General features: G+C 32.5%; 1 protein-coding gene across 4 annotated transcripts in view; it reads right to left on the bottom strand.

Moving 5' to 3' along the window:
- Positions 1-25,758, bottom strand: part of LOC148280764 (uncharacterized) — a 291,962-nt gene that overhangs the window by 96,604 nt on the left and 169,600 nt on the right. For 3 of the 4 annotated variants that reach the window (XM_088227846.1, XM_088227849.1, XM_088227850.1), the window contains 3 exons: positions 24,286-24,394; positions 7,150-7,291; positions 3,994-4,085 (listed from right to left, as the gene is read on the bottom strand). In XM_088227846.1, the coding sequence (XP_088083972.1) occupies positions 3,994-4,085; positions 7,150-7,291; positions 24,286-24,394 (343 nt within the window). The remainder of the gene's footprint in view (positions 1-3,993; positions 4,086-7,149; positions 7,292-24,285; positions 24,395-25,758) is intronic. The other variant, XM_088227848.1, reaches the window with a different exon arrangement.

The following is a 25,758-nucleotide window of genomic DNA, read 5'->3' as shown; positions in this document are numbered from 1 at the left end:
TTACCGTGCCGTTTAGATCAATATGATATGGGTGAAATAGGCTTTTCTCTGTCGGGTATTAGGCGGCTGGTTTGTTTATTTGGAAATTCTTGTAATAATTAACAGAATTTAGTTCGAAAAGCGAATGAAAACGGTGGTGTAAATTAATGTACGCATTTTGTTGGTTGCGACAGCTGGGATATGCCGTAAACAATAACCCGTACAAATTGTATGAAAGGTGCCATCTCGAGAAAATATTACCAACAACAAAATATTTCAAATACTCGGGGTTGGGGGCTGTTTATAGGATTAACCTCTAAACTAAATAATGATTCATACAGAGAATAAACCACACCTTTACATCTAGTTTTATTCATGAACAATTTCTAAAACGGATATTTGTGTCGGTTAATATAAAAAATGGTTAAATCCTGACTAAGCGATTTTTCACAAACGACGTTTTTCTGTAACAGATTATCGAAATAGGGAAATATAACTTTTTTACGTTTTTAAAGTAATAAAACACTATAAAATACTATCCAAAAAAATTTTTTTTTTCATAATTATTAGTTGGTATCACAAAAAATATTTTTAAATTTGTAATTTTGAATTCCCGCAAAAACGATCATTCCATTGGCCACGCCCCTTATACGTCACGATTCAAGTTTATTTGTTCCCGGCCATTGAAATTTATTTAGAACATTATCACGAATCTTGACGTCACAACTACCAAGACCACGCACGTCGCGTTTTTTTTTTTCCATTTATGTATCGCAGGTGCTGACCTGAAGAATCCTCGGACTCGGACCTCGGAGAATCACCGCTAACGCGCTGACTCAGCTGACCTGAAGCGTCGCGTACACGTTAGATTTGAACGAAACTCACAATGAACTGCTGGGAGCTGTGAGCCGCCTATTAGAAGTTTGAGCTGCAGCTCTACAGCTCAAAGCATTCGAACCGTCTCTTTAAACCAGTTTAAAATTGAGTTACCCATGCCTTGGTGTAAGTTTAGTTACAATGGGAGTTGGACCGTGCAACATGGTGCGTTCGTCGTGGAGGCGTTTTTTTTAAAAATGTCGATTCTGTGTTGTGTGAAGTTCTGTCTTCATTTCAACATTTCACCCCGTGGTTCAATTCCTGCCCACAATACCATTCTGCATTGGGTTCAGAACTTCCGTGAAACCGGTTCAGCATTGAAAAAAAAAACCCAGGAGGCAGTATGAAAAACGGTCACAACACCTGAAAACGTCGAAGCTGTGCGTCACGCAATTCAACAGAGCCCCCGCCGATTTGAAAAACGACAAGCTCACTCTCTTGAAATATCAGATACTTCCGTCCGACGCATTTTACAAAATCAAAAATTTCATCCCTACAAAATCGAAAATCGAAAGATTTCGAGAGAAGAAGTGATTTTTCGAACAGACTGAGAGATATGCTGGTAGAAAACACTGAGATCGTGATTTTAATGACAGACGAGGCTCATTTTCACCTTATAAATAAATAAAACTGCCGTTATTGGTCACAAAATAACCCTGAACAACTGTACCAGCGCCCATTGCATTGTGGGCTGGAGTTGCGAAATTTGGTGTGATAGGGCCCAAAATTTTCGAACAAAATGGGAGAACGGTCACCATTAACTCTGAGCGTTATTTGACCATATTACGTGACTTCCTCGTTCCGAAAATTCGTCGCCGTCACATACCTCGTCGACATGTAGGCTTTCAACACGACGAAGCAACAGCTCACACTTCAAATGCGTCAATGGGCGAAGGAAGGAGTAAGTAAGGAGGTGTTTCCAGGGAAAGTGATATCCAACAGAGTAGATGTTGACTGGCCGCCACGCTCTCGTGGTCTTGGGCCATGTGACTTTTTCTTGCGGGGCTACCTTAAGTAGAGTAAACATCGATAAGCCACGAACTCTTATTGATTTGAAGGATGCCATTGAGCGAGAAATTCGTGCTATACCGTGTAACATGTTGTGAAGAGTAATGGCGAACTTTGCGCAGAAAAAGACTGTTATTGAGTAATGTGTATCACATATGATTAATTTGTTTGAAAACAAAAACCTTATGTGCACATTTTTAAATAAAAAAATTGCTATATCTCAAAAAATGTATGCGTACCTACTATCATTTCAAAAACCATCGGGTTATGCTGGCGGACCCTGTATTTCGTTGCTTTATACCATTTATATAAAATCTACATATACAAAATACACTATCACATAAACAAACAAAAAAAATCCTGGGACATGGCCTGTATGTGGGAATACATATGAAAAAAAACTTTAACTTTTAAAAGGCTGTGTTAAAAATTAAAAAAAAAAACTAGAAAAACTCTACGAATTGAGTATTTTTGGGCAAAAGCGTTTAAACCTTTATTAGTGTTGGTGAGACCCTTAAAATTATTTATCCCATGAATTTTAAAACGCGAAAGAATAATTTATTTTTTTATGCCACTTTTTGACCAGTTGCTTTTATAGAGAGAAAATCAAATTGTTCATGAATTATTTTTACATAAATTTGAATGTTTTCTAGATTTGAGTATTATCCTCATTGTGAGCAAAGTTTATAATTTATTTACTAACGAACACAGTCCAATTCTTACATAAACGGCACATCCGTTTAAATAGAGTCATAACTCAAAAAAGTAGAATTTCCAGGAGCCATTTTTTTTTGTCGACTTTTATTGTTTTTCTTATCACTCTTCAAAGAATAGTCAATCTTTCATCACTTAAATGTGTCTCAAATAAGTGTGTGCCATACCGCAATTAAGCGGCTAAATTGTAAAGCTAGAATTACGTTACTTTTTTGGCAAAATATAATTTATACAGTATAATACTAAACTAAAAACAAGATTTTTTGAGTTGTAACTCTATTTTATCGGAGGAACGACAGGTTGACACGAAATATAAACAAATAGAAAAACTTAAATAAATAATAACAAAAAAAATCCAATACTTTTAAATGTAATTAAAATTCTTTGGCCTAAAATATCTTTGAACAACGTAAATGCAGGTTATTTTGCATTTATTTATTCATTACGCAGTTTTAAAATGTACGAAGGTTATTTGTGTCAGGTCCCGACAAGCTAGGAAATTCCTCTGTTTAGGCAGGATCTTCATTTTTGCATGTGTTTTTTTTTCCCATTAAATTATGCTTAAAAAATTTAAATAACAAAATTTATAAAAAAAAATTAGACGATAAGAAACCTAAATAATATGCGTAGGTACATAGAAAAATGAGGAAGTTTAGTAGTATTTAAATACATTTTGAATTTGTTAAATGACTATCTAAGACCAACAAAAATATTTTTTTTTATGTATCGCATTTTTATGCATTATCATCACTCCGATTTAAGTTTTGTAAATTTTTAATTACTCCGTGCGTGACGTCACTAATTCTTTTCAGTGAGTTGTCCTGATTAGTGGGTTGGCTTCCCGATAACCGAAAATCTATTACAACACTGTGGGATTGGTTGCTTTAGAAGATTTGTGACGTCGTTTAAAGCAGTTTTTTTTTTTATAGGTACACTTAAGGGAATTTTTGTTTAACAATTAAATGCTCTAATTTTTAGCGCGTGTAAGAAAATAATAGTCTAATATTTTAAGGGATTCGTTTACTATGCTATTGTGGGGACCAGAGAGAGAGACGAGGGTGTGTTTTTGTCTATGGCCACAGTGCCCAATGGACCTATAAATTGGCGTGTAACACGTCACTCGCCCTTCTCTGGCTTCACCAGTATTTAAATTCACTCTAAAATATTATTTGTGTAATCTTCGTATTTTCGTGTGTAATAAACCAAAAATTGTAAGTAACTTAAATTATTTTATTTATTTATTCCTTGAAGTTAAATCCGTTAAATCGATTATAGCCATTCAATCATAATATGTTTTATATGAACTAACAAATAGATACTATTAAGTAGAGTAAAAAAAAATACTTCTTCACTGTCAAAGTGCTCGCGGAACGTTAGTGTAAATTTTGTTATCAAATAGGAAAACGTAATTTTTACCTTGTTATACTGATGCATGCGATGGTGCGGCCGTCCATTCTGCGATGAAGCATAGTGTGGTTTCTTGAATTCGACACCTCGTTGTGGACCGCCTAGAAGAACAATAGATATGTTTAAGCATTATAATATTACACTGAGATTCTTTTTATTTATTTTATTCATACGGATACATACATATTACAAAAAAATACAATAATGACGTATCCCAAACTCTAAAGCTAGGGTTTCCTAGGACAGCGGCGCCCGTATTTTAACGGCCGTAGTAAACGGTGATGCGGAGTACAGCCGTCGTAACGGTGACTAGAGTGTGATTTTCTAAGAAAACGGTGTTATCGACACCATTTAACACCGTTTCCCTAGGAAACCACTCTCTAGTCGACGTTACGACGGCTGTCCACCGCATCACCGTTCACTACGGCCGTTAAGATGCGGGCACCGCTGTCCTAGGAAACCCTAGCTTAAGAGGCCAAAGGCCCTGTGTTGAGTTGGGATACAACATAATGGAAAGTGGAAGCACGTACATAATTAAATAAAAGCAAAAATAAACGTTTTATGTTATTACATAAACATACATACATAAATATATTCTATTTCAAAGGGCATCTGGACAACACGCTTAATAGTATATAAATCTATGCAATATCTCGCAGCAGTGTACTGCAATAGTCAAAATACAGACTTTAGACAAAATACAGACTTGTAAACTCTTTTTAAAAATGGATTTCGTTTTAGAGAACTTAATATGTTCATCCATTGAAACTACTATAACACCATCTGTTGGGCAGAGAGGATGGATCGCCATACACGTCTATCCTGACATATATTTCTAGCTTCTTCAACATTTATACATCTCGTCAGACATGCCCTTTGGTTGTGACTGCTTTTGACATGACCAGACTTGAGATTTTGGTTTGTCTATTAAGTAAATAAAATATTCCTAAACATATCAAAAGTCGGAATTGTATGGCGTTCTATCCTTTGTGCCTACCCCTACGGGGAAACGGCGTGATGGTTTGTTATTGTTGTAAAATGTGTAATTTATGTCAAAGTTTATAGTTTTTTAGATATAAGGCAATTATATATTTTTAGAATAATAATAAAAGTGAAAGCAAATTATTCTACCAAATCCCAAATGGAACTCTCTCGCACTACCAGAAATCCAACTAGAGGGTGGGTTATGGGGTCTACCACAAACTCTGAATTCGGGCAAAGAAATTTCAGGTTTTTGGGCCCCAAAATATTAAATATGTTAATCAAACATAGCAAAACCATGGCCCCGATTCAATTTCATAAATTTGAAAAAAAATGGGTTACTTTCAAAAACATTCTTAAATAATAAATTATATAAATTAATATTGTATAACTGTTAACTGTATGATAAATTGACTAGTAAGTAGTAATGTTATTGTTTATTTTGCATAAAAATGTCTGGCTTAAAAGAGGTTGTACCTAGTTAGCAGACTAGATCTGATCCAGAGAAATCTATTACCTGAGTGTGTATGTAGTAGATAAAGTAATTGTTATCTTTGTTAATAAACCATGATTATTATTATAATCTTTGTCGGTAAAATTAAAAAATTACCAATGGAATTTATAAAAAAGACGTGAAGGAGTTGTGTTGTATACAATTCACTAGAGAAGCCCTTTAGCCCTATTGCATAGAACAAAAGCGTGCCAAATTTTGGTTTGGTTTTTAGTTTAACAAATATGTGTAACGAACGGTTTCGGTTAGCGCTTGCAATTCTCGTCATGAGTACTAACTGCCCGTTGTATTAATCTGTAGCTAACTTCGTAGTTAATAATCATATGTTTTTTCTCCGTATGGGCGACTCTAGCAGTGGCGTTTTATTAATCTAACACAAAGCTTCCAAAACACAAAAATCTGATTTTTCCAAACGTTCGAATTGTGATTTTTCAAAATTGTGTTTTTTGGGTAAGTGACTTTTGCCTAGCGGCGACGATATATTTATGTAATGTCGATAGTAAAATGTTTATCTCAGAAAACAAGATTAAAACTGCTACAATACTATTTAATTGTTACTGGTGCGATAATACCGTTATGAAATCAAAAGACTTGGGTTATATAATATGCATAAAAATACTTTTGCTCTTATCATAAAGGTCAAACAGCACCGGCGCGGCACCGCTGCACGTCGCGGCAACACGAAATATTATTATGTTTTGGATGAAACAAACAGTACTACAGCAGCGCTACAACGCGCGACACTCCATACAAAATTACGTCGCGCACCGCCGCTGAAGTGCAGCGGCACTGCAGTGCGGTTCGACCTTAAGTGAAAATTAATTGAAAAGTGAATATTGTCATAATTCGTCCATAGACTTGGAATTCTTGAACATTCGCCAAATAGTGTTTTGTTTACGTTGTATTAGGTGACGTCACGCAAAGAAAATGTGAAATGACACATTGCAAACCACTCAATAATAATTATACTTATCATTTTTTATAGAAATAAAAGACGAGTATATATATATAACATATGGGAACATTTTTTTAACAACCAGTTACCGGTTTCATCGCGACTGGTATCTTAATTATAAAATTCAATGCACTTATTAAAAAAAAATTTATGAAATATTTATTTGCCTCGCCGAAATTGCATAATCAAGAACCAGAGTTACAACGAGATATTTATGTTTATTTATTTTTAAATTTGTATAAATATATTGTATAATATTTATATTGTAGATACCAGTCTCAACAAACTTGAATGTTTTAAATTTAGTCAATCAAAACATCAGAGTGTACTGATGGCGTTAATGTGATTGCGCTTCTAGGAATGATAAGGTATTGGCAATTAATATATTTTTTTTTAAATAACCATAATAAGTAAAAAAAAATATTTTAAAAAACACATTCGAGTTTTTAAGGTCAGTTTCTAAAAATCGTAAATAATCTGTGCTAGAAAAACGGTCATCAAGTTGTGCTAGACCCTTGATCAGTGAGACCACAAAACTAGCATAGGACCATAACCCAGTTGTATTGGCAATAATGATCAAAAACATTTTTTCATTTAACAACAAGGACAGAACAGGGCGTAATGTAGGAGCAATAAGGGTTAGTAATAAGCGGGGAATAGTAATGAGGGGTTAGCAGTATCTAGGTGAGGGGATAATAGTAATGATGTGATTATTTACCCTTACCTGGAGCGGGGCTGGCTGGCTCACCGTAGACCCCGATGGAGGAATTGGGGTCTTCCAGGAACTGCTTCATAAAGCGATAGTCACCGAGTTTACTCTGGATCTGCTGGGTCACTCGGTCGGTAGCCGCCGGATTCACCTGCAAGACGCAACTAACGTTAGAACTTTAAAAAAACTAAATAATGCTCTTAATCGTAGAAACATACAATGGAGATAGACCTTATGTGCATTTAAAAAATAATTAATGCTTTAGGTGATGTCCCATCTCTGTTGCAATAAAATTATTTTTTTGTTTCCAACTGTGTCACCGAATGTCAACATTTGCTAGTGATCAAATCTTCTCAGAACAACTTTTGTTTTTATGCCTCTATGTCCAAAATTTATATAATACAGATCATGTTTTTTACCATTATTTTATTGTCTTTGTTTGTCCTTGCTACATGTATTTACGTTGTTTGTTCAATTCTTGTAGACGTATACGTTTCCTCATTCGTTGTTATTGGCCTGGACCGTAAGTATAATAAATAATTTAATAACGTCGGTGACAGGGTGTGACGAGCTTGGCCAGATAAAAAACATTTTTCCAATCAACGATGATTCTTTTAACGGCAAGCATTAACTATGAAATTGACAGCATGTAAGGAATGGAGAGAACTATAAATTCCATATAATTATTTAGATTTTTGATTGATGCCGATAATTAACACAATAAAATACAAATAACGAAGAGAAATCGGAAAATTTTAGATGTCAAGGTTTTATTTTTCATTATCTCAGTGACGCGTTGCCATAATGAGGCTACTACGAGGAAACTGAAACTGCTATGATGTGACGTTCGGAAAATTATACTATCCCTTTATTTTCACGACAATCGTGCTTTTATCAACAATGTTTGAGTTTGTCCAAATGCTTGCAGACTGGCTGGATTTCCTCCCTAAGGAGTTATTCATATTTAAATTTATTTTTACAGAGAGGGAAAACATTTTTGAGAAAGGAATATGGAACTCTAGGCATTTACAGGGCTTATGACCTGTAATTGGCTTAACACACTGTGTAAAGTGGCCACTTAAACCAGCCAATGACAGGTCATAAGCCCTGTAAATGCCTAGTCTTTCATATTCCCTTCTCAAAAATGTTTTCCCTCTCTGTTAAAATAAATTTAAATATGCTTTTATCAGTTTAGCATTACGTCGACGACGACGTTAGTGCGCCCACCGTACTTAGTCTGACTGCAAATGTCCACATTCACCTGAGATTTTGCGTTTAAAGATTGTTTTTAAATCAAGATCAATTTCCATTTTACCCGAACGGAGTCCTGGACCCCGTATACAAAAAGAGACAAACCGGTTTGTTGGAAAGTAAACTTGAATTTTCCACACGTAAACAACGAAAGCTAACAAAATTTGTATTTTTATTTTGAGATAGAAAATTCCATTTGGCTATATCAGCAAACAACCGTAAATGTTTTACTATAATCCTATCCCACAACAATTTGAAGTTTAATATTTAACGTTTATAGTCCTTAAAATGTAAGATGATTAGAATGACAGCTGTCAAACTCAAATCAATAGTGATGGGAAATTACTGATCACTGATTATGTACCGATCAAATCGATTTTATCAGTTTTTTCATGCAAACATGAAACTCTGTTTCCGAAAATTGATTTAAAAACAACGCAAAAAAAAGCCTTTTATATTTTTTTCGTGAACATTATCAGACGAATTTTTTTTTATTCGATCAATTTACATTGATCAATTTGTCCATATCTAACGTTTTTGCAAAATGATATAACCTTGTAAGAACGTCGTTAATAATAAGGTTTATTTTAGTTTATTTTTTTTGGTTTTAAAGCTGATTTTATATATTTATGTTGATTTATATGTCAAATACGAATGATTTTTCGTGTGGCAATATAAATCACTCCTTAGACGTTACTACAAAGTTATGTCGTCAGTTTTTCTGACAACTGTCATTCTAATCATCTTACATTTTAAGGACTATAGTTCACATTGATTTTCGTGGGCTAAACGCGCAACAGAACGTCGCTTAGAGTCCTTAAAGGTTATTGCGACACAACATTAACCGATGCACAATATTACTCACAAATACGTATTACCTATAATATTGGGTAATTAGTACAGTGACGTGGCAGATGTGTTGTCAGAAACATTACCGAAATCATTACACTTATTGTTCGCTTTATATTAAAGAAGATTATTGCATTGAAGCCCATGGCTTCTCTGTTACCTAATGATATTTATATAAATTGCAAACAAAGGAACATAAATCTCAAATTATTTTTCCACCCGATTAATTGTATTGGAGATTATACGAATAGCTGCAATTGTGATATTTGGATTAAAAATAACAGTCAATACGTGAAAAGGAAATGGTATCAAGTTTAAAAAATAATTGGTTTTATGAACAATTGTATATTATTTCAATTATCACACAATATTAATTTGTAATTTCATAAGCGTCGATTGATTAATTAGAACATTAACAACATTTCAAACATCAATAAATTTAAATTAGATATATTTGACTACGTAGGACCTTAGTCTTGTGCTAAATAGGGACACATACTAACCAAAAACTAACAATAATACATAGTAAAATATAATAACATCCATTAAACAATGCACAAATTACAATAAATTTACGTACACGATATTAAATAGCTAAAATTATATAACAAGATAAGTTGTAAATTAATGTAACATGAAATTACTAGTTGAAATAAATATATTGTACAACTATCTGAATAAACTATTCGTTCATCTAATTATAGGCAAAATTAATGTTTATGGTGAGTATTCAATAATTTAAATACAATTACGAAATCATCAAACGTGGATTTATTTGAGATAAATCATAATAACGGGCGGCGTTTGCTCTCGGTGTAATGATTTTATTTTCAAATATTCATTTAATTTACTGATTATTACTATTATGTTTGACAATCTATTATCTTACTGTTATGCTACCGGCGACAAGCTGTAATTAGCCTATTTCTTATTTGTTTTGTTTTGTTTTTATACCTATACTACAGGGGCGAACCGTGTATAGAAGCGATTATGCGCAGCTTACTATTATATTTGACTAACCATAATAATGTTTTACTGTAATTTTATTTACAGAAAAACAAATAAATAATGACTTTTTAATATAAGTCATTTCCACTATTTGTATCTTTATCCTAATATAAATATTAATATTAATAAAACGCGCCCAGCGCCTGCAGTGAGCCAAGAAACTAGCTGATTATTCCAGCTTATTTTTTCATACAAATAAGTGTACTTGATTTTGAATGTCTTAGGATTGGGGAGTGCGGGTTTTTTCTCCTGGATTAAATTTGCAGATTTCACAAATTATTTTAAGATTCTTGATTTGGAAAATAGTAATTCAAACATTATTTCTTAAGGCATATTTTTCTTTGGGATGGTACTTTGGACATAAGGCCATTTACTTTCATGCGTCATATTGCAGGACTTATGGCGCTCGACGCAACTGTTTTTAGCACTATTGATTTCTAGAACAATTCGGCCAGTTGACATTTCAAATTAATATTTAATATCGATTTAATTTGTAGTGCAATTTTTTAATGAGTTATGTATTAAAGTGATGGATAATATATCTATTTAATATAATATATCACGAAATAACGTCGTTTGAATTGATTTCATGGATGAGAGTTGTTGTATCACACAGAACCACAGAAAAATATCAATTTATAGTATTTATTACTTACACCTTCTAAGTTAGTACAAATATATGATATTTTTTATAGCTTGCCTGTAAATAAAACCACCATTCGCTACTGCTATACGATAACTGTAGCTGTTGGTTATCCAAATAAAGAATAAAAAAAATGATTAAGAAAACACGTTACATTAATAAAAAATAAATAAATTATAAGCACATTCTTAGACAACTGAAAAATCAACACGTCTTGGAAGCGAACATCAGTGAAAAAAGTGTAAGCTTTATTTTGATAGCGAATTTATAGTTTTTTGTCATTATCTCAGTAAGGCAAAAACTCGTAAGACCTCCGAATGACAAAAAACGCATTGACATTGAGGTCTGTCGAATGGAGGCATTTTCGAAAACAGGTTCTAGGCAAATTAAAACTACTAAGCGCACAACACATGTGGCTAAGATGGACAAAAGACACCTGTTTTGTGTAAGGGCCAGATAAGGCGGGAAAGATTTTTAGATGAATTATTTTACATTCCCGATCAAACAGGTATTAGAAATTAAATATTCTCGTCGCGTGTCGTGGCATGTTGGGTGTCCAACACTATCTATACAAAGATGGTTGTTTATCTTATAATATAAATATTCAAATATTGCAAAAAGATTTTTACACGTGCTTGATGTAATTCATTAAATCCTTATCCGCAACAGATGGTGCATGGGGCACTGAATTGGTAAAGTACATGCAGTGTATCTTGATAATGTGTGGCATGGTAGGAGAACACGCAAACAACTACACCGCGAGCCGGACCTTTCTCTATTAGGTTTTCTTTTTTCAGGAATTTTATCGGAGAGTAGCTGTCGAGTCAAAAGCACTCGTCCGGAATTCTGGTTCTATTTCACACATAGAACTAAATTTTTCATTCGCCCGGAAAGAGAAAAAAAATATATTCAGGACAAATGAAATTGCAATTCTGTATATAAAATAAGCAAAATGGATTTAAATCTCGTACATTAAGATTCATAACGCATCATCAAATCAAGCGATAGGACCTTGAAAATTGTCATTGCGTGATTACTCCACGTCAGTACTTAACTGAGTACTCACAAAAAATAAAGTGCGAGCCGTGACTTACAGCACTGACTTAATTTACGCAGCCAATTTGTAAACAAACATATGTATGTAACGTACAAATACTCTAATTAAGATTAATACATATTATAATACATCATGATGTAATCCGGTCACAAACTAGAACTTGGCAGACATTCGGTACACAGTAGATACTCCAATCTAGATCCGTAACTTTGGCACACTTGAGGCGTCAGTTTTGGACTTAATTCGCTTCAAACAAAAAAACGTGCGGGCTTTTCTGGGTTACCTGTGACGTAGACGCGACGTCACAATATCAACAAGAATCACTTAAGCGTAGAAGAAATAAGGTTTTAGATTTATCGAGTGCGGCTAAGCCTGAAAGCTTATTAAAGGGTAAAGATATTTTACAACTAACTGCCAAACAAGGACCTTAGTCTTCACATTTTCTGCATAGACGAGCGGCTGAAATTTTAAAAACCAATCATACAATCATATTTATTTTACTATTCATTATTTTATCAAAATAGTTTACAATGTTTATTTATTTCAATAAGTAGGTATTATCAATATTGTAAAGAATCATAATACAGTATTTTGCGAATTAATGGAAAAAAATTCCTTGTAATCATTAATCACGTAGAACTAATATTGACTCCATATATGTTCGGCATACTAAATGGTATAATCGATGTTCCATCATTACTGGGACAAGTAAAATTCAATATTCCGACTCGTAGATTGAGAAACAATGAAGTACTGTTCATCGATCAGCATAGAACAAACTATGGCCTAAATTCTCCAATGACCCGCCTTTGTCGTATTGTTAACTCAAGACAGGATCTGGACTTTTTTGGTTTAAGTTTACAACGATTTAAACGAGCACTAAATAAATAGTCCAGATCTTGTCTCGATGTCCCTTATGTTTGTCAATGCTTCTTTCTTTTTTCTTTAAATGTTTTAATGTTTTAAACTACTCTTTTGTTGTAATATTTAAACCTTATAAATTGTATACATGGACAATGTCCGTTAATAAATAAATAAATAAATAAATAAAAACGTTTTGTATTAATATTTTGAGTTACAGGTGACCTACAATCATAAAATATTTTTTATTTAATAGGATGTATGTCCTCCTTTTACTATTATAACAGCCTGAACACGTTTTGGCATGAAATCTATTAAACATCGGCAATTTTCTTTTATTCTGTCATCTCGAAACCACATCTGAATAACAGCTTCTATCATCTTTATCTTGGTGGTGCAGCCCAATTTTTGTATCCTAGATTTACAAATCGCCCACAAATTTTCTATAGGGTTAAGGTCAGGCAAGTCTAAAAGAGTTATTTTTTTATCATTGAAATAATTAAGCATAAACTTCGATACGTGACAAGGAGCTGAGCTGAGTCTTGTTGAAATACAGCCCCACCATTAAGGACAACATTTACTTAGTTCTGTACTCAAGTGCTGCTCCAACATAGCTTTAGACTATTCATTATTCCTTTTATTGGTATCAAAGATCTGGTCCCTATATACGAAAAGCAGCCCCAAAACATCACAGGATATTTCACCGTTTGGATATGAGTCACAGTAAGTTTTTCATTCCCACTTTTTCTAACAAATGTTGTGCGATATCCCTGCACCAGAAAATGGGTCTCATCTGAAAACAGCACCTTCCTGCAATCTTCTACAGTCCATTTGGTATATTTTCTAGCCCAAACGAGCCTTTGCTTCATCATACGTGTCGTCAGGAGTTGTTTCTTCTGTGGTCAAATTGCTTTTCTTCCAGATTCAATGAGTATTCTTCGTACTTGTTGAGTCATGTATTATATATCACCCCAGTGGCTGCCAAATCTAGTTTAAGTACGTAACTTATTTTTCTGGGGGTTTAACTTAATATTTCTGATTGAAGATATTTCATCTTGGACACTAGTTTTCCGGTTTCTTCCACAGTTCCCAATTCTCTTTGCTTCAACTGATCCTGTTTCTTTTTTCTGCTTAATAATCTTGCTGACTGCTCCCTGACTCACAAAACATTAATTTGCAATCTCCTTTTGAGTCATTGATGTATGTTTATATATCTCAAGGTTACAATCTTTTCCCTTTTCCTCGGCGTGATATCCATGATTTAAACCAACCCAAAAACACTGTTTAATATGCAAGCAATTTATAAACATAGTCCTTTATTGAGAAAATGTAAAAAAAATCAACAGATAGTACACCAACAAACACCAATATGAGCTCCCTTTTTTATGATTAATGAACTGTAAGTCATAATTTTTGGCGCTAAACAACTGTAAAATTGACATATGAGTGTTGTTATACGTAAAAAATGACAAAAATTACTCTTATTCCATTAATTCGCCCAATACTGTTTTAAATATTTTTTAATTTCTCTGCTAACGCATTTGTGGAGATTTAAACAATTGTACAGTCCATTCAAATCATTAATACCCCTGCTTTCTGGTGCGTAAAAATATTTTTTACATGAATCTTTCTAGTGTGCCTACTAACAAAAAAAGAAGTTTGTATGTTTACTTAGATCACCACCGACAGACACTAACATATTCACCCAGGGTTATTGAACATTTGTATGCACTATGTAGCGATTTTTTACAATATCATAATGAATGAATATTTTTTGTACACGTATGCAACTTCAATCACCACCCTTAACTTAACAGCGCATAGTGCCCTGCATTAGTAAACAAACCGCGGCGAATTTCGATAATTTTTGGTGCATACGGGAAGATAATCAGTCTTACGCTTCAGGTGCCAATCCAGGGACTACGAAATATTGTATATATTAAATTCAATTAAACTCGAGACCTCTAGCATTATAGGCAAACGCGCTGACCATAAGACTACGAGGTGGACGAAATGCATTTTTTTACCGTTTCAATTTTGTAATTTTTATTTAAGATATAATAAAGCATATTATTAATAAATAAAACCCACCCTCTAGTTTAAAATACAACGGGACAGATTGGATATTGACAGTAATTAGTCAATTTAAAACGTTTGCGTAAAAAATACACATGTTAGACATAATTTAGGTCAAAACATACATAGAGGACGCTTGTGATTGATAAAGTAATTTGTTTTTGGCAGGGTTAGTAATTTAAAACTGAAAACTTGTATTATTGAGTTTATCTTGCCGTACTAGGATATGGTCAATGACTGTATCGATCACCCTATTTAAGTCGAAAAGGTCTTAATAAAATTAAATGTACATACTAAAATTCTTTTTTAAAAGCCGATTCGGAAAAGTATACAGAGCACAGACATGAAAAGGTTTAAGAGGCGGGGTTTTATTTCGTTAACTGGGCTATTTTAGATCTGGAAAAAAAATCTTACACGTGTTTGTAAACCCGAGGGTCGTAAAAAAAGGTCATTAAAATTATAATATTTTTCTTATTATTTACCCAAATACTTTCCATTTTGATATTATAAACATATATTTATGTACTTTTATATTTATAATAATAAAATACTTGATAGTTTTATTCCACTTTAATTTATAATTATTTTATAATTTTTTTACCAGTGACCGGGTTTCGTCGTAACCGACATCGTCAGACTGGTGGGACTCTAAACAAATTTCTATGTTATATACAAGTGCAAGCAGGGGTTGTAACCCGCGTCATTAGTAAACTTACATTCATTAGCGAAAACTATACACAATTTAAAGTTTACTAAAGGTGTTAAATGTATTCAGAAATAACAATGGCATAATAATCACTGGGTTATTATTATTTCTTGAATTTGAAAAAATAAATACAATTAAATACAATTTTACATTTGACACCACATAAATATTTTGAAGAATTATGCCGTTAATTGTGTCTCGGATCAATGTCGAATTTCGTTTTTTTCTTGCCAAAATATCTGTATAAGGTTGATGTTAATAAAAAAATATGCATATTTAACCATTTTTTATACACACACATATGCGATAGTGTATTTTTATAGATAATAGTTTCAAACATTTCAAACAGTTTATTTTAACATTAAAAAGTACCTGTAAAATAACTCTCCTGTAATGCTGTGATTTACGACATCGGCCCTTTTAGACCCAAGTCACAGAACTGTGCGGATAGGGAATATATATTAGAAACATTGCTGCATAGTTAACTAAAAAAACTACAATTTTGGACTAAAATCATCCTAAAAAGAATTATTTCTGCTGTTAAGGGCAAAATATTGGAGTTGAGACATTATTATCGTTCAGGTGCGATATGTGAATAACAATTACTACCTACAGTAATAAAAAGTTGCTTTGACTGTCTAACTAGGGGAAGTAAACCTGTTCTAAGACAGACAAAAATATATAACATTGATTTATAGCCAAAAACATAAATGAAATATATATGTATATATATATATATCTGTACCTCAGAGGCAGACGGATGCAAATCCAAACGACAAATGTTTAACACAAGCCTAAAGAATCAACTTTCCCTAAGTGATTTATAATAATTTATGGCATTGATTTATATTTTCAGTATCCTTATACATTGGTCCTTTTATTATAAGACTTACATTTCTTCAAAATCAATGGACATGATCGTAAACTGGATACGAAAATCTAAATGTCATTTTATCAAATTCTGGATTTGCATCTACCTGCCTCTGAGGTACAGATATTAATAGGTATATTTATATGGATTGTAAAATAAAAATGCAAAATATTTTTTGAAATCAATCAACAAAAAAATATCAATTTTTATGTGTTGTCCATTTATCAGCTATCATCAACCTCTCAGACTCTCCGCAGCCAATTTCACCGAGGAAAACATTTAATAACCTCTTTAGCTTAAGGCTCTGGTATCATTTCCGCGGTTCTATTATGTGTTTTTGTCCTATGTAAGAGGGAATTAGGGAATTAGGAAAAATGATAACTGAGTAACGCCAGAGCGAGGTTCAAACGAACCTCGGACCCCCGATATGCGAGTCCGCGAAAATACCAAGGGGCTACACCCCGTTAAACTTAACTTAAAACCCATTTGTACTCTAAATAATTTTAAGAAATCCGTAGCATGTGATAGCAAAGTAAATTGTTTTAGTTAAATTACAAATTTTAAAAAGCTAAAATTAAATTCATCTATTTATAGAATCGCTTTACAAAGCGCCCTTGAGGTATTATATTACGAAAATGGCGCTATATAAGTTATCCATTATACTAATAAATGTTTTATTTTTTTAAATAAATATATTAAACTCAATGCAAGAATACAAATACATAACTTCTTTTTTTTAATGCAATAGATAAGCAAGGTGTATTCACTGAAAATATTACCAGGTGAAATGTGTATGAAAGATTGGGAAACTTGTGGTTTATAAGTTTGAAAGTCATTTCGGCCCTTCAGACGATCAGAGTAAGGCTTTCTCATTGTCTCAATAATGGCGAACAATATTTTGTAGCAAAACGCCTCCCAGACTGCGCGATCTCCTCTCACCCCCCGTCCCCCGCACGAGGGTGGTGGAGGAATGGGTTCTAGCGTCTACAACTTACAAGCAACGACTAGCAATGAACCAGTGAGAGAGATGTACGTTTTATATGGCGTTAGGGATGTTTAGTTTTCACGGAAAAATCGACTGAAAAAAATCGACTTTAAATTAGATTGAGCTTCTTTACTGATATTTCATGGCGGAACTGCATTTAAAATTTAATTATTAAAATACCGTATTAGGTTTATTACTATTTTATCACGTTTTATTAATTTTTACGTTTATTAGGTTTTTTCATACATATCGTCGTGATCGTAGAAAACGATGGACGTGAGAAAAATGTGACATTGACTTTCTTTTATATTTGATTTTAAAAAGGCTTTATATTCCAGGTATGAAAAAAATATATATACCTATATAACTAACCCATGTATGAAAGGATATACTTTAGAAATTATCAAGTTACGACTTAAAGTTTTTAAAAAAAAACCTCTTTCGTGTAAAGTTAAAGAAAATCACATGCGTCGTTGTTCTACGATTATGACGACATAAATTATACAAAAAATAAGTTTTTGAACGGATCCGCTTCCGTTTCCTTTTCGATGCAGTGTGCTAAAGGCGACAAAGTGTAGATATTTTCACGAATAAAAGAAATACATAAAGAATATAAAATTTTCCCCTCTAAACGGAGCATCCCAGTGAAGGAAAATTATTCCAGATATATATTTATTTAAATATTAAACAAAACAAATAGTTAGGTATTTGGAATATTTTTTTTTTTTTTTACAAAGCTTATTAGGTATATTTTTTAACATTACGCAGACAAGTCGAACCTTAATTCGAGTTTCACGAATAAGGTCAAAAATAAATATTTTTAAAGGGCGGGGTACAGCACTTTCCCTCTTTAAATAATTATATTGACATGCCTAGTTAGTATTTCGATTTTAGCTAGAAAAAAGTAAAAGTGCAGAATTTTTTTTAATGGATTATATCCAAATAATAAATCAGTGAATTAAATTGTTTTAAAAATACATGTTTGTTTATAAATTTCGGAACGAAAAATCGATTTTGTCCGGACATCCCTAAAACATACCTACTTTACTAATACGCGATGAAACTTTTCCTCTATTATGTTTTTCGATTTGACAAATTTTCCAAGGAAGAATGTAGCCTAAAGGATTGTGATTTGAGATGAAACGTTTATATTTGCGACAGGCTTTATATTGTTAACTTTCAATTGATCATTTGGAATGGATAAATTATGAGAATGGCAGATATTTTTATTTTTGCTCCTTTCTTTGTGTAAAATGCATTTCTGTCTTCATATTGAAAAATGCACTTCTAAGTGTTCAGTTATTACATTTTGTCGCAAAGTAAAATTTTTACCTACTAACTATGTGCTTCAGGGTCAAAACCTCCAACGCTCATTATGTGTAAAGGATCTAGGTGTCTTCCATGATAGTAAATTACTTTTCGACGTCCAGTTGACAACATCATAAAAAAGTCATCGCGTGCGCTTGTCTTTGTTATGGGTAGCTCTACGTCGTTCACTATGGCAAAGACACTTTAAATCCTTTACTGTACATTAGTGCGAAGCAACTTGGAATATGCATCACAAATATGGAATCCTATGTACAATGTGCAGATATCACGCATTGAAAATATTCAAAAAAATCGTAAAGTTCATGTGTTTCCGGTTGAAACATGAGTTTAAATCCGACCAGTATATTCATTTATGTAAAAAACATCACCTATTGCCTCTGTAAAAACGTCGTGAAATAGCGGATATAATTTATTTACTAAAAATTGCCTCTGGTTCAATTGACTGTCCTGAACTACTATGAAAACTCTCTATCAATGTTCCTTCCAAAGTTTTAAGAAATAACCCTCTTTTTCACATACCTCTTGTTTCATCTAATTATAGGCAAAATTCATATTTATGGCGAAGTTTTAATAATTTTAATGTAATATATAAATCATTTAACATAGATTTATTTGCAAATAATCTTAATGACGTACGGCGTTTGCTTTCGAAATAATTCGTAGTATTTTTTCTTTTCTTTTGAATTTACATTTAATTACTATTCATTTTATGTTCGAGAATCTTTTTTAACTTACTGTGATGCTACTTGTGAAAACCTGTAATTGGCTTATTTGTTATTTGTTTTGTTTTGTTTTATATATAATATATAAGATAATTATAGATGTTGGTTGTCCAAAAAATAAAAAAATAATAAAAAATAAAATATCGTGTAGCGGTCAAGACGCTTGACTCACGCACGGAAGGTTCCGGGTTCGATTCCCGGTGAGTACACAAAAATTAAAATGTCATTTTTCTCAAGCATGGGTATTATGTGATGTAATTCACCACTGTAATTGGGCCACCTGGCGTGTTGTGGTGCTAAAATAAATAAATAAATATTTTATAAATATCTACGTGCCAGTACCTCGCTACCTTGCACCTGCAAAAAAGTATTACTTAAATGGTATACGTTGTAAAAATTGTATGTAGATTAATAAATTCATATATTTTTTGTTGTTGAATTTCTTAATTAATAAAAAAATACGTGAAAAACAAGCATAAAAATAAATTTTAAAAAATAATTTAAAGGCATCAAATCCAAGCTTTTGTCAGTAGTTAATTTTTCATTTGATCATATCGACAATAAAACCGATAAACTGTTTACCTTCTGTTTAATTGCGGAACAAGGCTCAGATTTAAAAAAAAAATGCTAATGGTAAATACTAAATTATAACAGTCGATACAGCAACGATAAAATACAGAAAATAGAGTGGTATATGTGGTGATCCATCCTATGTGCGTGCCTACTTCAGCTGCGAATGGGCTTGATGGTTAGTGACTTATTAAAAATAGTAAGAATACTGGCGGGTTTATTGCTACATTTTAATTTCTTCCAATCAACCGAAACTACAGACTAAAGACCAACCAAATACACTTAATGCAATGATGAGAAAAACATCCTTAAATGAATGCGGATATAACAAAGAAGCATATCACATTGTTATTATTGTAAAAAAAAAAATTGCTTCTTAATGTGTACAGACGTTTTTAACTATGTATCTTTATTTTTCTATTATTTATGCATTTTATCTAAAAAAAATATATTATTTTCCAAAAGCAAATAAAATAATATTTCTATTTTATGGCCATTTTCGGTCAGTCGCAAAAACGAAAATGGAAAACATGGAAAAAATGGAAATATGATCGGGTTGTGGTCCCGTCGCTAGTTTCTCGGAATCACGGCTCAGAGGTCCGTGGTTCGAATCCCGCTCTATAATAATAAAAAATAATAATTATGGATAACTTATATAGCGCCATTTTCGTAATATAATACCTCAAGGGCGCTTTACAAAGTGATTATATAAAGATATAAATTTAATTTTAACTTTTTAATTTAAGAAAAATAATGTACTTTGTTATCACATGCTAAGAATTTATTCAAATGATTTAGAGAACAAGTGGGTTTTAAGTTTCTTCCGAAACATTACTTCACTCTCACAGTTTCGGATTTCTGTTGGGAGAGCATTCCATGCCGTAGCAAATGCACGTTCGCCGAATTTAGTGCGCTGTTTGCGTAGAGGTATCCAACTTGATCACATTTTCTAATAGTGAGTTATTTACAACTCGTTGAAAATGGCCCTCAAAATTAAATATTTGGGTAAATCATAAGAACGCAAATATTTATAAAAATAAAAAAAATATTCCATGTAATTCAGTTTTTTTTTAAAATCATTGTTTAATGTCTGTAATACGCGCTGTTTTAATTTCGACGGCGGATAGTTCATTGTATTTGTTATCGTTTGTATGCCGTTGGGTTAAATTTGCCCGAGTGACCCAAATAACGCGCGGGAAGCCTTCGAGTCCCGTCCCACCTGTCGCCAATCAACACTACCACGCCGCCCCTTGTCCGCGTATATTCACTATAGTGTTCGCAGGGGTTATGTATTAACTGGTGCGAAGTTTAACAACCTCAACTTGACGAGCGATACCTTTTATCACCTTTTGCGACAAGATTATCTGCCCGTGAGGGAATACCGTGTGCATCGCTCTGTCATCATAGCTGGTTTCCAGATAGAGAAATCTGTGTCATGTATTCTGCTCACTTAGGAACATCTTAGACATTGGCACTCTTAGAACTGTGTATTTTATTTGAAATATTTTAAAAAATCCCACTTTGCCTGTTTATCTGAGATAGCTATTCGGACCTCTATCACAACATGGACTATATCTTCTTTCAAGTAACGAGAGAACCCTTTCAATACCCTTTCACCGCTGTAATTGTCTTGTATCCTTTTTCACAGTAGTAGCTGCCCGATTGTGGAATAATCTATCCACTAATGTTAGAGACGCCCCCCATCTTTATTGACAATTTAATCAAGATTGTAAAGTCACTTTTCAAATATTTGAGTTGTTCCTTTCCCCTTCTTCTTTTCTTCCCATCTCCTCGCCTCTCTTTTATAGTGTAGTGATAAAATTTATGAATTCAAATTATTTTTTAATATTCTATCAGATTTTTCTGTAAATCCACATAAACGGAAGTGTTTTGCGTTCATTAGACATCGAAAAGTTTCGTTGACAGCTCTCGACCCGCTACAGAGAATATATTTATATTGATTGATTTTGTGTATATTTTGTAGAACTCAATATTTAAACTTATAATATTAGAAATCAAACACTGATTTGAGTCTACTGAACACTTTATTTTATTTTTACAAATATAAAAATAAAAACTTCGTGACAATTGTTTCGCCTTGTTAGGGCATTTTCAAACGAATATGAAGATTATATGGATTGAATGTCCTTATATAGTTATATAATTCAAGGTACTTAAGTAGAAAATAAAAATAATCTTATGAACTATAGCATGTACATTAATCATAATTGAGGAAAAAACCAATGGCTAAGGGCGAGGCTAAATGTTTAATAGGTAATGGGTAATTTAGGTATTTATATTTGAATTTCGGGAAAAATATAACAAAGTGAGTATTTATTGACATACAAGTATGTATTGTGATTTTTATATTTGTAAAAATAAAATAAAGTGTTCAGTAGACTCAAATCAGTGTTTGATTTCTAATATTATAAGTTTATAATATATTTATATCTCGCCATCATACTCACGAGGCGGTTTGTGGCTAAATTAACTGCAGTATGAATATTATGTGGTTCATAATGCATTATTGTGCAACAAATCAACCAAGTTTACCGTTTAACTGACACACTGCGGTTGCACAAATGGGAATGCAACGATTCTGAACCGCAATCCTAATAAATTTGAATGCTTTAAGATGAACATAATCGTATGCTGTTTACAGGTGATATATTATGTTGGTGCATTATAATCTTAAACAATGCTATATTTATACAAAACTTATTGCAACGCAGTCTTAATGAGAAAGTTCAGTGTTTTTTTTATTTGTTAAAAGACTATTGAACTAAGACAATTAAAAAAATATATATCGCATTATTAGAGTAATGATTTTTTGAATTTGCCCATACCGAAAACGATAAGGGCAGGTCTGAAGGACATAAAAACGTAAATAAGATGTTGTTATAAATTAAATACTACAGCCAGAATGATCTTTTTTTTAAAAAAGAGAGAATACAATTATATGAGAAAAGGTTTCAACTAAAATATTTTAATAAATGATATATTTTTTAAGTATTACCGAAGGCATAATTTCACGTAGAAATAAAGGAAAATGTCACCAAAATGTATGTGATTTAAAATGCTTGTATTTCTTTTCAAAAACAAACAAATTAAAATTTGGCCCGGGCCACTTTCATGTTCAATTTATTATCTATAAATTATAGCAACAAATTTTAGTTCAATACTTAGTCTTTATTAAGATCCCAGATACCTAAGTTTAGTCTAAATTTGAAATGGCGTAATCTGCCGGTCTAAAAGTAATATTTTAATTACATAAAACTTTTAGTATATTTTTGAACGTAGATACCTTTAAAAATTATTGTTTTTATATAATTTATGTCTTATTTTTTATTATTGCGCAATTGAAAAAAACCTTTCGTTTTAAAATGGCAAAATCGTATGATTTCCTCATTTGGCGTGCGTTTTACCAGACTACAGCCTTAAGAAATAACATAATATCTAGAGATTCACAAACAAAAACTCAGTGTAGATATGACACACATGTTATATGCTTCAGAAACAATTATTGATATACTGTGTTTTAACTCATGATTTGTTACAGTTTTTTTAACCCCTCTGTACCAGCGTTATTCCTCAGGTACATGAAGAAAAATAATCATATCTTGTTATTTTTTTAACCAATCTGCCCCATTTTTTGCATGCATCTAGCAAAAGATATATTCTTTACAAAACAATATGATTTTTATGTTGGTAGCCCATGCTTGTTCTGACGTTGATTCATAACAACTGTTTTCTTAATTATTTTACAATTTAAAAAAAACTTTACAATAATTGAGTTTTTTCATATACTTTTAAATATGTATGATTTATAAAAAAAATATTTTTATTTATTTTATAATTTTTTTTCACATTTTTAAAATTAAAAAATTTTAAAACCATAATATACGCCTTTTGAACCCTGTACCTTTATTTTACAACCCCTGAGCCCCAATTTTATTCCTAAAGTACATGTTTTTTTTGTTAACTACGCAAGCTTAAAAAAAATTGTGAAAATATTCGAAAAAATAATAGAATTTATAAACGCAATTTTTTTTTATCTGGTACTGAAAGGGTTAACCTTTCCATAAAGTTTGCATAAATTTGATCAATTACTAAAAAGTGTCATATCTCCGAATACGACTTTTGCAAATAACTGCATTTTTGCTTATGACGGCAGAATTGCCAATTGCCCATTGTGGCTCGTCGGTTTGTTAACTTACCCTGACCGGCGGCGTGAACACCGGGAGGGCCTCCTGAGGTTCACTTCCCTGCGAGGACATCTGCGCGCGGGCTTGCCGCTGCCTCTCGCGCAGACTATCTCGCTCCACGCTGAAAATAAAAACGATTTATTAGTTCATCCGTCACACACTTATAAATAATACGCATATTGTTTACACTTATTCATATAAATCTTCAAGTGCAAACATTAAGTACTTTGGAGGACTATTGCTAAAAGCAATTTTTAAAAAATCAAAATTTGTACATAAAAAAAATATGTGTCAAAGATACATACAGGAATAATTCTAATTAATATTGATAGTAAATAACATCCAGTTTTTAATTATTATTATTATTATTACGGATAATTTATATAACGCTTATTTCGTAATTCGTCGGCCTCGTGGTGTAATGGTCAGTGCGTTTGCCTACCAAGCAAGAGGTCTCGGGTTCTTTTTCCCTCTGCTGAGGATCCTCAGAACAGTTAACAAAATCTCACTCACATGTGATTCTAAAAATTCCTACAGCAAAGACAGCATCGGAACGCAAATAGTAAGGTACATTAAGGTTAATCTGAGCAAGTACATCATGGGCATCTATATAGCTAGATATTATTTTGTGCGAGAATATTAAACCAGCAAAAACCTTTCTGAATTCTAAACTGAAAATGCGAGACTATTCTAGACGATCATAACAGTTTATTATAAGAGTATTTGATTCATTCTTAAATATTAAAGATTTAAAAAATTACGTAGATTTTAAATATATTTTTTTACATATTCTAGAAAAGCTTCGTCGTACAATTGAAGCGTACGTATCGACGCATTATGTCCATAAAAACATTTTACTTTTAAACTCATTCATTGATTTTAGTAAACAGGTATTCATTAAACCCAGTCACATCCGAAACCACGATGATCAGTATGAGCAACAAGACATATTGGCACATTAATTTAATTTTTTGAAACGAATAAAATTTAAAAAAATAAAATATCAAAAAAGCTAATGGTTGCTTATTTCTGCAGGGCAGAAACGAGGAGGGAGTCTGATACTGCGCCCCGCTCCCCTCACTTCTCCCCTGCATAAGTAAGCGACCATTTGTTTTTTAAATACTTTTTTTTTAAAATTTTCTTTGTCCTAAGTATTTTTTAAATATGCTAATATGTCTTCTTGCCCATACTGATCATTGTGGTTTCGGATGTGACAGGGTTTAAAGAACATCCTGTATAATGTAACACCCGAGTGAGTCGAATGCGCCTTAATGTATGCAGTGATGTTCTACATTTAAATAGGTGGAAAATAATTAAGTTAGAAAGCGAGGAACGTTTATGAAGATCTTGGAATTATTTGCAGCGATTGTCCAATGACAAATGGAAAATGGGTCAGTCTTCCCCTCCACTACTTTCTTCCAACTGCGAGATTCAATATGAAGTTTGTTGACTAATTTTCTGGAACTCGGTCTTCCGACGCGACTT

This window comes from Micrasema longulum, unplaced genomic scaffold (assembly GCF_059751315.1).
Source record: "Micrasema longulum isolate JH-2025_06_02 unplaced genomic scaffold, ASM5975131v1 h1tg000545l, whole genome shotgun sequence".
Lineage (NCBI taxonomy): Eukaryota > Metazoa > Arthropoda > Insecta > Trichoptera > Brachycentridae > Micrasema > Micrasema longulum.
The sequence above is the reverse complement of the archived record's forward strand: the minus strand, read 5'-3'. Positions and strand labels throughout refer to the sequence as shown.